The 15350-nt window shown below is 41.0% G+C and overlaps 1 protein-coding gene across 1 annotated transcript in view; it reads right to left on the bottom strand.

Annotated features, from left to right (window-relative positions):
• Positions 1–15350, bottom strand: part of ppfia4 (PTPRF interacting protein alpha 4) — a 560134-nt gene that overhangs the window by 136381 nt on the left and 408403 nt on the right. Inside the window, exon 4 of the mRNA XM_068007385.1 lies at positions 12770–12844. Coding sequence (XP_067863486.1) covers positions 12770–12844 — 75 coding nt within the window. The remainder of the gene's footprint in view (positions 1–12769; positions 12845–15350) is intronic.

The following is a 15350-nucleotide window of genomic DNA, read 5'->3' as shown; positions in this document are numbered from 1 at the left end:
GCTGTCTCCTCTTAGTCGGGTATCCGCATTGCGCTTTGCAAAACAGACTTGACAGCTCGAAGGTGATATTGCTTTCGAAAATCTTTTATTTCAAAGTTTCCAAAAATACTCAGTGCAAACATTTTGGGAGGTGGAAACTTAGCATGAGTGGCCAGCATCCTCCTCTGGTGATACAGGCTGTACATCTTTTTGAACCTCATTAACATCTCCAATAGAAACCATACTTAGGGATTCAAGGATTTTAAGGCCTCTGAAAAGTCGTGTGGGCGGGTTTTGCTCATGGCAAATCACCCTCAGATTAGTCATTCGCAGGGAACTAAGCTGCTTTTCAAGGTTATATTGGCCTGAAGAATTTCTGCAGTTAAAGTTAAATTGGAAGATTGCCTGAGAATTATCATAGATAGATACACATTCAGAAATGATGCAGTGAAGGAAAAATCTTATGTTTAAAATGATACCCTGCAGTGCATCATCACTGAATGCTCATTCACAAGCTGAACAGTTCATTTTGTTTATTGGAGGGGGGGCAGGGAGGATATCATTTTATCAAAGTACAGTATGATTTTGTTTAATTTTGCACCTTACAATTCAAAATTCAGCCATCAACGCAAGACTTGGTCGTATCACACAGTGCTGACATAACCCGTTAATTTTTAATGAAGAAGTGATTTTGGTTCTGCATTAACACAAACCATATTGCATAATTTAGGAGCAAAGTTGGCCAACTCAAACTTAGGCAAATACTGAGAAACCACCTCGAAAAGGTAGCCTCATTCTCCTTCAGTTTCACACTGCAACTGTTGCAAGGCTTACCTTAGAAGTTTCAAAGTTAATCTGTTTAATGTTAGCATACAGACAAGTGGTTTTTCAGCTCTTCACTGTCATTTAACCCACATCTCGTTGCTGGTGAATGGAGGTGCATGCATGCAAGCAGCTGTGTCGTCCTTGGGCAGAAAGCAATGCGAACCTGGAAGTATAACTCTCATCTGCCAGTCCCTCACACTCAAATTTTTGGTCTCAAAGCAGCAGCTGAAGAATTAATTGCAGCCTTATGCATTTATCATAAATACAGCTGCAAAATATTAATCCACTACACTTTTTGTCCAACGCTAACACAATCTCATTGAGCACCCCGGTGATAGGCTGGAGACACAGGAAAGGGAATGTCTGACTTACAGAACAGAAGCCAGAAGTGAGGGGGACCTGCAGGAAGCAGTTAGTGCAGGCAACACTGAGGTAACTACTTTGAACAATACCTTTCAGCTCTTCTAAACTAAGTGTATTGGGCCCATTGTCAACAACAATTAAAAACTGAACACACAGAAACTGTTACATTTCCTGTTACAATGGGGCAGTTGTTGCTTGCAAGATAATGGTGAGCTTAACAGCGCTTACCGTTGTTAGTGGCAAAATGGAGCAGCAAGTTCCGGCGTTTGCTCATACGCAGTGAAACGCGGAAATCCAGAACCTGCACCTACAGGCTCGCCGGCAATATGACAGCTTTGAATTAAAGACATATTGCCTGCTGCAGTCAGAGAAATCATTGAAAAAGCAGCAACTTGCTCATCTACCCAGCTGGAAAATAATTAATATCGTCATGAAACAGGTACACTTAAAAATACCAGGCTTAAACTAAGTTTTAACAGCATGATAAGTCTTAATGACTACCAAACAACTAAAAATTAACTTTTAAAAATGTGCAGTCTCAGTTCTCCTTATTTTAATAGTCTTTGGTCATTAAAAAGCTTTATTTAAAATTTAAAAATTTAGAATTTTTTTTTACTTTTCCCTTTTGTCTCTTCTATTTAATTAAATTATTTCTTAACCTCTCTTTGTTTCGCTGTCTATAACTGTTTTTACAATGATTTTAATGTTATACTTTTCACTTCCTGGTTTTCACGTTGGAAGCCTGTCGAAACATTTTCGCAGCTTGTCAAAATTGCTGCGATCTGATTGGTGGAGGGGAGAGTGCCTGCCTCTTGCTGCTCCCCCAGGTCCTAGCTTCACTTGAACTGACACTGGGCTCTTCTCCGTTTCCTATTCGAGGAAGCGCCCAAAATAAAGTTAGTGGGTTAGTATAAATCTATGGAGCGGCGAGCACTGTTGGTTCGCTGCTCCGAGCAATTTCTGCCCCATTGTTTGTGTATCAAATGTTGCTGAGAAAAAGCCTACCATATGACAGCCATCAAAGCAATATTGAGGCTACTTCAGTTGAGAAAATTGGATTGACCGAACTAAAACATTTCTAGCTGCCTTTGATATAACAGACATCAGACAGGCTCATGCTGTTACATTATGGAGGGGAAGGAGTCTCTGATTTATTTTTAAAACAGAGATAGAAATCGGAGAGCTGAATGACGCTTGATGTAGCTGTTCAAAAGCTCAATGAGTATTTGATGCCAAAGAACAAGTCAATATGAAGTGAATATGTTCTGACAGGCCTAACCAAAACCTGTTGCGATGCTAGAAATGTGGACATGCACCATGAGACTCTACTATCAAGGTCAGTCTTACTGGACTTCAGCAGAGCCTTTGAAATGGCCCAATTCCAAGTGTCAGACATTAAACAAACACCAGCAAAGCAGGTGATGCTAATGATGCCAGGACTGTGAACAGACAAAATCGGCAGGACAATGAGAACAAAAAAAGCCACAGAAACACATGCCATAAACTGCAAAGTTATTGACACAGAGGAGGATGGAACAGTACCTCATTTTTGGATGAGACACAATGCAAACTTTCAGCCTCAACATTAAGTTCAACAACTTCTGTTTTTATTTCAGATTTCCAGCATCCACAGTATTCTGTTTTTGAGGATAGGGAACATGTCTGACCAAAGGTAAATCCTGCATATCACATGGCAACCAATATCATTTTGCAAGAGATCGCCACTTTTTTTTTAACTCATTCAAGGGATCTGGGTGTCGCTGGCAAGGCCAGCATTTATTGCCCATCCCTAATTGTCCTTGAGAAGGTGGTGGTGAGCTGCCTTCCTGAGCCGCTGCAGTCCATGTGGTGAAGGATCTCCCACAGTGCTGTTAGGCATGGAGTTCCAGGATTTTGACCCAGCGACGTTGAAGGAACGGCAATATATTTCGAAGTCAAAATGGTATGTGACTTGAAGGGGAACGTGCAGGTGGTAGTGTTCCCATGTGCCTACTGCCCTTGTCCTTCTAGGTGGTAGAGGTCACGAGTTTGGGAGGTGCTGTCGACAAAGCCTTCACGAGTAGATGCAGTGCATCTTGTAGATGGTGTACTCTGCAGCCACTGTACCGGAGGTGGAGAAAGTGAATGTTTAAGATGTTGGATGGGGTGCCAACTAAACAGGCTGCTTTGTCCTGGATGGTGTCGAGCTTCTTGAGTGTTGTTGGAGCTGCATTCATCCAGGCAAATGGAGAGTATTCCATCACACTCCTGACTTGTGCCTTGTAGATGGTGGAAAGGCTTTGGGGCGTCAGGAGATGAGTCACTCGCCACAGAATACCCAGCCTCTGACCTGCTCTTGTAGCCACAGTATTTATGTGGCTGGTTCAGTTTAGTTTCTGGTCAATGGTGACCCCCAGGATGGTGATGGTAGGGGATTTGACGATGGTAATGCCATTGAATGTCAAGGGGAGGTGATTAGACTCTCCCTTGTTGGAGATGGTCGTTGCCTGGCACTCGTCTGGCACAAACGTTACTTGCCACTTATCAGCCCAAGCCTGGATGTTGTCCAGATCTTGCTACACGCGGGCACAGGCTGCTTCATTATCTGAGGGGTTGCAAATGGAACTGAACACTGTGCAATCATCAGTGAACATCCCCACTTCTGACCTGACTTAAGTCACCGTACAATGCCAGAAAACACACCATAGCTCAAACTCTTAATACAAGGCACTCAAACTAAAGTACAGTCAGTCAATGAAGCAACCAAAATGCGCAATACAGACAAAAATAGAAACTTATAGCATAAGGGCAAGAGGCACAGCTGGAATTCACTCAAGTAAAAGCACACAGGGCAGATTCAGAGAGATTACAAGAGATTTTAATGAAAAGATCATATTTTTAATCTTAAAACCTATGCTAAAGGAAGCCACTGCAGGTAAATTAGCAAATTTCAAAAACAAGAATGAAATCTGTCCTTTCCAAAAGCAAGATGGATTAAAAGGAAAAACATGCACTGGAAAAGAAAGTTTCTGAGATGGAGGAAGAGCTAAAAGATGTGTCCCAGACAGCTGGATTCAGGATGAAATACTCTATCAAGAATAGCTACAGTGACCGAGTTGAACCATTTTCTACATATACAGGAAAAACTGACCATCATCCCTCAGTAAACCTGTGTAGGAAGTTCAACGAGACCAAAAATTATGCAACCTTGCAACACTTGATCCAGGATTTCAGAACAGGTTAAATAGCTGACATTACTAAGTCGGGTCCAAGCAACTCAAGCCTCGATACTGTGCTCCGAAATAATTTTTCAACCCCTTTGATGATGTTAATGCTAACCCAAATGGCGAGATCATTCTGCAAGACACAACACTCAGATCATCCCATAAACTACAGACCATTGCCTGAACATTAGCCCACAAAAGGACACAACAAGGTGTCTTTAAATTGTTATGTTTTCTGGACATAGACATAGACAAATGTGTGGAAACCACATTGCCCATGAACAATACTCAACCTCTGCAGGTCAGAATTACCTGACAAATCTCGACAAAAATGACACTTGACTTTTGCGGCAAATTTCCCTCTGGAGATTATCTAATGATAATTGTTGAATTCTCCTGGTATCGAGTTGTAGACATCACAAAATCTTCAGCAACAAGCAGAGTTAGACAAAATGTTTTCCTGTTTGGTAATCCCTGAAGTGATGAAAACTGCTCAGTGCTCAACCTTCAATGGCAACAACTTCAAAAGCTTTGCACATTACTACTTCTTCTGATATCGAAGGGTTAGCCCTCATTGGACGAAAGCCAATTCGGAGAGTCAGTGCTCAGAGGAAACGCTACAGAAAACTAGCTTCACTGTACCCATCAGAAGAACTCAGTAAGTTCCTGCATAGCTACAGAGCAACACCCACAATCCACAGGTAAGTTACCTGTAGATTTTAGCTTAAAACTCTGAACCAGGCTCCCAACTTTCTCCAATACAAATCCCTGACACTATTCTTCATAAAATAGACCAAAAAGCAAACTGACAATATAAACATACGCTGATCAACATTCCTGAAGTATGCCATCAAAAATTGACAACGGTTGCCCAGTTTTGCTTCGCCAGTGACCAACAAACTATCACGATCATTTAATCCTGAACCATGCAGTGTGATTAATGTCAGAATGTCCATAATTACTGTTCAGTGACAAGGACATGCTATCACAAAGAATTTATCACACTTCTAGCTCCTCAAAAACCAGAGACAGCTTCCATTTACTTCAAGTGGAGAGGAAGAGAAAGACAATAAATCAATCAGTTACCATAGTAAGAAAGATTACAATTACAGAAACCACCACAAGAACGCCCAAGATGCTAAAACATAATAGGCAATCACCATGGTATCGCTAAGCAGCGATATTCAGCACAGCCACACTGGGTCCATATCAAAATAACAGTTATGAGGTGCAGTCACTTGCAGTAACTTCCGCAGTTACTGCAAGTGACTACGCCTCATAACTGTTATTTTGCTATGGACCCAGTGTGGCTGTGCTGAATATTGCTGCTTAGACATTATAAAGTAATGCCACTTTTCATGACATAACATTGATGATACTTGAGCTGCTTTGCATCTGGTATTAACACAAATTCATCAAGGACCCCAGTTGAAGTCCACTCCAGACTGTTTAAATGTTATAAATTAGAAAATATGCAGCATTATTTGGAATTATGTAAAGTACTGTCGTGTATATCCTTTGCTGGAACGCTAATACTTTTATTTGAAGCTGAGATTTATTTCATAATTAAGGGTATGGGCACTCCCCTGGAGCTGCAGAGGCAGTTAGACTCGATTCAGACAAGCAGGACAATATCTGCTGCAAATATAAAGTAAGCTGAACTATTAAAATAGTGGGCGGTCTGAGACTTTTGATAGAGAATGAAGAACTCAAATTACCATGTTCTACCCCAGGCCCCTTCTGCCCCTCAATCCCATCCTCTTATCACTCTTTAGATTAGCCCCCATCTCCTTTGTATCATTAGACTGATAATCTCCTGGAGAAAACCCACCCTTGACCTGCCCATGCTTCCGTCCCCACCCCATCCAGTTCCTGACCACTCAACTAGCTTTTCTTGCCTTTAGAGCTCTTGCAGACATGATAAATAGCCTTTTCTACACAGGCACCATTCTCCTCCAATTCAAAACTATTGTCATCATTCCCCTCCCTCTCAAACAGCCAACTCTCAATCAAATCTACCCTCCCAATTAGCACCCCACATCAAACCTCCCATTCCTCTCCAAGGTCCTTGAATACATCGCCAATCTTGTCTATGCTTTTGACTTCTCCAAAGCCCTCCTCGCTGACCACCCAAACTTGGCCCTACACAAATGCCAACTCATCTAAAACTCTGTTGCCCACATTCAGTCTCGTTGTTCATCACCCCTATCCTTAGCCATCTCCAATTGCCTGTCCCCAATGCACCATTCTTGTTATGAATCCCTCTATGGCCTTGTCCACCTCTTTAACTCTGGAAAAGGTCCCTGTCTGCATCATTCAGTCCTCCAATTCTGGTTGCCTTGCTATTCCATTCACCCTTCCCTTCGGCACTAGTGACGTACTGCTCAGCCTGACTATCTAAAACTCCCTCCCTAAACCCCTCCATCTTGCTACCTATCTCTATGAAATTAAATGTCTCTTTTTGATCATGGTTTTGGTCACCCCTCCTAACTCTTCCATTGTTGCTTAGTTTCTATTTCTCCTTTGTGAAGTACCTTAGCACATTCTACTACATTAAAGGTTCTGTACAAATATAAGTTGCTGTTTTAAGAGCTGAGGTTTTGGCAGTAATCCAGCTTCTCTCTGCTTTGCCAAATGGAAATCATTGAAATGGAATGGATCCCTTTTCTGCATCATTCCTGCAGCCAGATCAGATAGTACAAGATTATAAAAATATTTAATCGACAATATATATTGTGAAACACGGTCACCTCCCACAAAATTCCATCTCCATCTAGCAAAACATAGATACATTCAGCTAGTAGATTGTTACAGGAATCTGTTAGGAGTACTGCTGGTGCAAGATACAAGTTATTGTTTTAATGCAGAAATGAGACTATCTCCCTTTTCACATGAACACAACTTATGGCATCACGAAACAGTAAGGGTTCCTCTTATGCTAGAATCTGACAACAACCCACGTTTTGTTATTAACTTAAGCAAAGGATCAATGGTTTATAATTTGACCTTGAAGCATGTTTTTGATCTGAAGGAAGAGGAGGAGGAAAGGCTCCTGCTGCTCACTGCAAATCCTACTGCTTTCCAATGAAAAATCTGAATGTTTTAGTCTTCAGGTTATTTTAAGCTCCATTATTTCAGTTGTTAGCTCTTCTCTTTTTAATTCCCTCATGCCATGGAAGACCCTCTGGCCAAGAGAGAAGTCAGGTGTTCTGCTCCCAGGTCCCTGGCAACACCACCACTATGTGTCTAGATGGTCCCCTAGTGCAAACAACTATGTTACTTGCTCTCACTGGGGGAGTAGCCAGCCTGTATACTCTGCATTCTCTAGTGGATTGGCCAAGACTGGGAACAAAACTGAATGCCAGTAGAAACAGTGAACACAGTGCAGTGAACAGTGAAACCTGCACCAGACTATTCAATTCTACAGCTTTTCACTACATCAATGTACACAACCGGGCTGTCTGCATAATCAATTTATTTACTGCATTTATGCTGGATCTTTGAAGTTTATCTTTCTTAGAACTAGACTAACATTTACTCCTGGAAAACCTTGATTAACACTTAATCTGTTCTACAAACACGTTTTTCACAAAGTCCTGATTCTTCTCTATTCATCTCCATTTCTTTTCTTGAGTCCACACAAACAATATCATCATAGTTGTAAGTGAACATTATCTATTTATAAGCAACTAAAAATTTGCAAGTCTATTGTGCTCCAAGAATAGGTAAACATTGTAATCACAACAGGAGGTAAATTCAGATGAATGAGACCAGCGAACTGATCCTTCAAAAGAAGCCAATGGTCATCCCTGTCACAGCATTAGCTGAATTATTTCAGAGTTTTTGGCTCCATTAACCTACCTGGGAGAGCATTCCAGGTATAAATCACTCTTTGTGTGAAGAAATGCTTCCTAACTTGCCTTTTACAAGATTGTCCCACAATCATTGGTTTAATTTGAAACAATGCTCAGGAATAACCTTTTCTATCCCACTTAATATGTTATATACTTTTATAAGGCCCCCTCTCATTCATCTCCTTTCAAGTTAAGAGCCTTCCCTCACAACTCAGTCCTCTCACACTCGAGGCTGGCCTTCTCTGCACCAATTCCAGGGACTGGCCATTCCCTTATGGTTGTGTGACCAGAATTGAATATAATATTCAAGGTGTGGTCTGGCTGAAGCACTTTGCAGCTTCAGCATGACCACCTCAGACTGGCATAGTATTGGTAAGGCAATTAGTTCTGCTTGCCTTGCTGATTACTGCTCTGCAGTGACTGGAGAATCCTTTTCTATATGAAGAGCTAGGTGAACATCTACTTATGCTTTATCAAAAAAAGAGACAAGTGAAATGTAAATGAAGCCTCAATAACTTCACTTAAAGCAATCTCCAGCCACCTTATCAAAGCATCTCATTCAAATGACTGCCATTTACTGATCAAAATTATACTGTGTGTCTGAAGTTGAAAATGAAAAATTAAAACAGTAAAATTAAGGGGACCTTGGTATTTTGCAGCATGTTGATGAGGTGAGTAAGTTATTTTGTCCCCTTTATTCTGCAAAACTGCTTCTAAATATACAACTATATACAATTTGTCCCATATGGATTCTCGACTCTGGAGGGAAAGTCGTACATAGTATATCGAAGTAATGGAGCCAGTGATCTCTCCTTGCATCATATTTTCTCAATTTCCAATCACAATGCTCTGTGTTGTCATCAATAGAAACTCTCTGCTTATCAGGCTGACTGACAACAGGCACTGAAAACACAAGAGATCAAGAGTCAGCGGTAGGAATGATTGGTATTACACAGCTCCCAGCTCTGGCTATCAGCTTCCAGTGGAGGAACTAACCACTGCAAAGCAGATGTTTCAAAAAATAAAAGCATGCCTTTTCAGCAGGATATTGATGCTTTCCTGATGTTCAAAAATACTTCAATTTAACAATTCACAAAACTGTGTTTGAGTTTGTACCTAGTTCAACAATTCCTTTACATTCTCGATAGATGGGGTTTTTACCGGTCAAAACAATGATTTATCAGCTTTGTAAATTATTGTGACAACCTTGGATAGTTACTGACATTCTGAGACTATGATTATTGGAATTGCTCAGATCTTTGCCAGTAGAGTTTTCCCTCCTCCACCCATCTGAAGCTATTAGGTTGGGTTTTGCTGTGAAAATAATGCATGGGCTAACAGCGCTCACCGTTATTTCTGTGCAAATAGGACAGCAACTACTGGCAACCACACATGCGCAGTCAAATGCAAAAATCCAGAAATTGCTGTATCAGATCCGACCCTCCTCCAAAAGCTGGCTGACTCCCCATTCAAATGAATGGAACGGCATGAAGTTCCTGCACTGACCTGATGCATACGAACTAATCTCGCCAAAAAAAGGTACGTCAAGTCATTTCAAGTCTAAGCACCATTTAAACTGCATGGTAAGTCTTAATGACTGCCAAACAACCTCTCTGGCATTGAAAATTAACTTTTACAAGTGTGGAGTTTCATTCCTTCAGATTTTAATTGTTGTTGGACATTTAAAAAAAGTTGAATTTTTTTATTTTTTAAACTTTTTCTTTCTGTCTCTTTTATCTGTCTCTTAATTCAATATTTCTTACCCTCTATATTTCACTTTCTGTACCTGATTTGACATTGAATTCACTATTCTAACTTACACTTCCTGGTTCAGACTCTGCGCTGCTCATTAACGATGCTTTAACCTGATTGGTTAAGGAGATACACAGTTGCTTGCCCATTCACACAGTTCCCAGATGCCCTGTAGAGGGCACCGCGTTGGACTGAGCGCCTCATGAGAGGGAACTTACCGTGCAAAACCCCATGAAAAGTCCATGGACAAGTGCAAGTTTAACGAATGCAAAATCCAGCCCATTGACTCCTTTACTGGGGTGCAATTCCATAGATATTTAATTTAATCGCATTCTGTAGTAGGGTAGGTCAAGGCATCTTACATGCTTGAATTCCTGCTAGCTAGTGAAATAGGAGTTAAAACATAGTTCAATCTTTCATCCCATTCAGAACTAGGAAACTCTGAATTGAATAACTCCACAAAGATCAACAGGATCTGGTGCTCATCTTGTAATTATGGATTTAACATGATATATTGTATGGAGAGTATATGCAGTTTCCCTATAACGTGGTGAAATAAAACCCAATATGATGCTAATTCAGTTGCTGTCCACCATGACACCCATCAATGGCATAGGAAAAAAAACCTCTAAAAAAATGGCTCCAAACTTGTATATATAAAAATATCATTGAAGGCTTCAGTATGTTTCAAAGACATAAACTATCGAGGGATTCAGATGATATTAATAAACCAATTGAGCTTCACATTCTCAGGTTATATCCCCTGAATACTTCTTCATGCCTATCAACAGACTCCAGTCCATGGATTAAACTATCTCAATCTATGCACTAAATTAATACTTCCCTTTTATCCTCACAATAGGATTTTCATATCATGCCACTATGGAAGGAACTGGGACATGGACCATGTTTGGCTTTCCAGCACCAGCAGTAGAAGTTTGTTAATTCTGTGGACAGCACACAAGCCCCAAACCAATGCTGTTGGCCTCACTATTTTGAAACTGTACAGATGGGATACTCATACTATAGAGTAGGTTTTTTTAAATTCTAAAATGTAATCATCTTCAACACTGGAAGAATAGCTGCTTTTAATAACTTACCACTTTTTATTGGAATTTGTCTCAGTACTAAAGGGTGGAAGAGTAGAGAAAATACAACAGTCCCTCTAGACTCGTGTAAAATAAGCCCATTTTGCATAGTGCTACACCATGAAATTAGTTGTTATACTAACTGTTAACAGTGGTGCTGGGTGCAATTATTTCACGACACTCAAAAGTGCAGACTGGAGCCACAATGCTGCATTTTGTTCTTTGCACAGAAGCAAACTGTGATGGTAACCTTCGGCCACCAATTTCAATACAGTATGAAGCCAAAACTCGTATTTATATCTTTTGAATAGTACAGCTATAGTTGTTCTTTGTTGGGACAGGCAAGAGCTCCATTATATATACATGCTCAACTTGTTCTAAATAATCTTTTTGTATTGAAATTTGTAAATCATGCAAGTAGGGTTGCAATCTTTAGACATATCCAAACTGATCAGGTGGCAGGATGTAGGGGAGATGAAGGGGCAGAGCATTGGGTGAAAATGGAAGCATTGCTCAGGTTCTGATGCTTGCTCTGATGCTGGTGAAAATTTAACAGCTTTAATAATTACTGCCTCCACAACAAGGGACACCAAAGTAAATGAAAAAAGAAAAAGTGAACTTTTATTTTGAAATGCCTGTACAGTCCATGCAAAAGATGGACAAAATGGCAACCCTATATGCATGTGAAAGCTGGGACATTTTATTTCAGCTTAAAGCGCTGTAAATTGCATTTGTTGCACTAACCGTATGGGGGTAAAGTTTCCGCTTTGGGCGCAATCGTGAATTGGGTGCAATTTGCACTCGAAAAATGCGCCGGCTAGGTTACAGCTTGAGTTTCCGCTAAAATGTATTTGCATAATCACAGATGTAAAATCTTCCATGAGCCAGCGCAATCCAGCAGCTTAACAGAGCATAATCGTTCTGTTTTCTTTGCAATAAAAAATATTTATTGATGTATTTAAGAAGTATTTAAGAGTGGTGACCTGGTGCAGTTTTATTACAGCTGAAAATGGGCTTATCACAAAAAATAAGAATTTTTAAGAAGAGTGTCTAGTCCTCCGCCTGTGAGTAACCTGATTTTAAAATCACTGAAAATGATTTAAAAAAATTATACTGAACAATTTACTACTTTCGTTGGTGTACACTAGTCAGTTTCTTAGTAAATTAAATATTTTTTAATATGTAAAAACGATTAAAACGTGCCTACACGCCTAAGAAACCGAGCTTAATTTGAAGACTCTCTTCGAACGGCCGCAATCGGTGGAAACTCGCCATCCTCGTTATTTCGATCGGGATGGGGGTGGGTGGGTGGGCAGTTTCATGGGCAGGTCTGGATTCGGTGCAATGATTTTTCAACTAGCACAAAAGATTGCAGAAACTCTAATTACACCCAGCGTAAATAGAAATTCCTCAAAGTTTAGCGCTGGTTCGGCCAGATTGTGCTGATAAATCCAGTGCAATCTAGCGGATACTCTATCCCATGGTGTTTGAGTTTATATACCAGGGGAGGGTTAATTCAATCTCTTTATACAAAACTGCATTGTTTCAAACAAAATGAATACACAGAAAGTTGTTTGGAGTAAATAATCTATCTGTAGGTTCCATTTGATTTAGAGTGAAAAGGAAGTATGCAGCACAAAGGTCAGTATTTTCCAAACTAAAGGGTGCAGAAATCAAACAACCTTGCAAAAATTTACAGTCCTACCTCCTGATTGGCTGAAGACAGTTGTTCTTCCAGCGCTGATACCCTCTCCAGTGCAACTCGGAGACGCTCACGAACCTTGAGGAATTAAAAATAGGAAATGCGCTTTGTGATTCACCATTTTAGGTTAGATTAATAAAACTGAACACAGGGAAAGAGAGTTGCGACTAGAGCAGCACAGTGCAGGAGCAACATGGTGCACTAAGATGCAGGTTCACACCCACAACCATCCAGTATAGCAAATTACCTATCTTAGCCATGCTGTCGTGAGGAGCTATGGAGGGAGTGGGGGGGGGGACCCCCAGCAGTCAGACATTAAGCTGCACAGATGTAGGAACAGCACACTGTAAGGGTGAGTTATATTGCACACTACAATGAGAGACCAGTTCATTTTCAAGTGCACAATGGTTGCATAGATCTGATGTGTACTGTCACTCACAGGAATCACCAATGAAATCCTACCTAAGTGGGTTTCCAGTCTCTGAATGGGTGCACATCTGATGTCAATATGTTGCTGCACTATAGGACAAATAGCAGCATGACACAGCATGTCTGATACAAGTCCGACCCCAATATCCCAAATCATGGGAAACTCCAGTTGCATTGCTGCCATGAATCTGAATTTCAACCTGAGAACTTTACTCCTTGTGCTGAAGTGTGCAACAAAGTCAATCTGACTCCAGAGATATATGCTTCTCCATAAAGCAGAAACTGCTTTGCAGTAATCTAAATGTGGCAGAATAATTGTACACAGAACTCACTATGATGCTGGGAGACCAGGAAGGAGGCACAGGGAAAAAAAAACAATGTGCTCATCTTTTATGTGACACTCTGAATGGTTTTCTTATTAAACTGTCAGCGTGGCAGCACCACACATTTCAAAGGGGCAGTCGATAAAGGCTCAAGACAATGAAAGCTTTTGGGATAATTCAAATACCATAAATCTCGATAAGAGTATGAACCCTGAATACATCTCAAGAGATAAAAGGATCACCAGGAAAGCAAGTGATGAATTTAAAGTAACCCCTAAAATGCAGTAAAGAAAGATCAGTTAGATTCACATATTCAGGAAATAAAGCAATCTCCCATTTAGCACGCTGTTGGTTGTTCAGCTCATCAATAAACTGATCGGTACCATTAATTAAAATGGATACTAAGTATCAATTGCTTTAAAATAAAATACTGTGACAAGCAGCAACAAACAGGCCTGTTCTCAAATCGTGCTGTGCTCTCAAGCTCCGTGGTGATTCTTCAGGAAGCTCCATGTGATACTAACAGATTATCCCTAAACTTTCTCAGATCTAATGAAAAAAGCCCTAACCTCAAGTCTCTCGTCACAACTGTAATCACTCATATCTGGAAGCACCCCATGCTTCCATTGCTTTTATATCCTTCCTATAATCAAGGTGGCCAAAACTGTACGCAATAGTCCAACAGTGGCCTAAGATTAACATTGCCTCTTCGATGTTGTATTCTATGCCTCTAGATTCAGAATCAAGATTTCAGTTTGTCTTTTTTTTTTTACAGCTGTATCGATTTGCACTGTCACTTTGAATGATCTATTCATCTCCACACCAAGGTCCCTCTGTTCTTCTACCCCTTGAAAATATTACCATTTAAGTTGTATTTCCTTTGACTATTATTACTTCTAAAATATATTATTTCACATTTTCCTATTTTGAATCACATCTGCTCCATCTCCATCCAAAAGTCAAACTGTTGGAATGGCCTGTATAAGAAACAGTTATCTACTTTTTAATCCAGTGTATTAAAAGATCACATCAGTTTTCATTAAAGAGAATACTCAAATCAGTCCAAAGCCAATTTCAAATAGAAATGTTGCCTCAGAGAAACTGGTCTGTTGGGAATGGATAGACGTTGAAGGGTGTGGATGAATCTGGAAGTTCAAATACATAATTGCCTGAAAGTGCTGGGACACGTAGATAAAACCATTTTAAAAAACCAACAATATTTGGGTTTTATAAATCGAGATATAGGGCAGGATTTTAAACGGGAAAAACGGGTGGGATTGGGGCGGGATGGGGAATTGAAAATTGCAACAATTTCAGACCCGCCCATTTCTGGTTTTCACTGGGGCAGGACGAGGGGCGGGCAACCAACCCACTCGCAGGTTGCTCATTAACACCTTTCAAGGAGGCTGCGTGCCTCCATTTTTTCAGGTTTTGCAATTTCAACCTCTGGGGGCGGGATTCCCGGGCCTTCCCCATCATGCCGCATGAGAGGAGGCGAGAAGGCCTGAAACTGCACGTAAGTGTCTTTATAGCACTGCTTGGGCCCGGAGGAGCAGGAGTGCTTCCTCCAGGCTCAATAAGTCTCCCAGCAGCGAACACCACCCGCCCCTCCAATGATCGCAAACGCCCCCCCACCCCCACCAATGATCGTGGACCCCTCTCAACGATCGCGACCCCTGATCCCGACACCCCCCCCCCGTGACTGACACCCGATCGCCCCCTCCGTTGACTGACCTCCGATGACTGACTCCCCCCCGACCGATGCCTCCATGCCCACTCATGCACCCCCCCCACCCCCGCACCATTCGATACAATCTAAGACTTACCTGAAC

This window comes from Heptranchias perlo, chromosome 27, assembly GCF_035084215.1.
Source record: "Heptranchias perlo isolate sHepPer1 chromosome 27, sHepPer1.hap1, whole genome shotgun sequence".
In the NCBI taxonomy this organism is placed as follows: Eukaryota; Metazoa; Chordata; class Chondrichthyes; order Hexanchiformes; family Hexanchidae; genus Heptranchias; species Heptranchias perlo.
The sequence above is the reverse complement of the archived record's forward strand: the minus strand, read 5'-3'. Positions and strand labels throughout refer to the sequence as shown.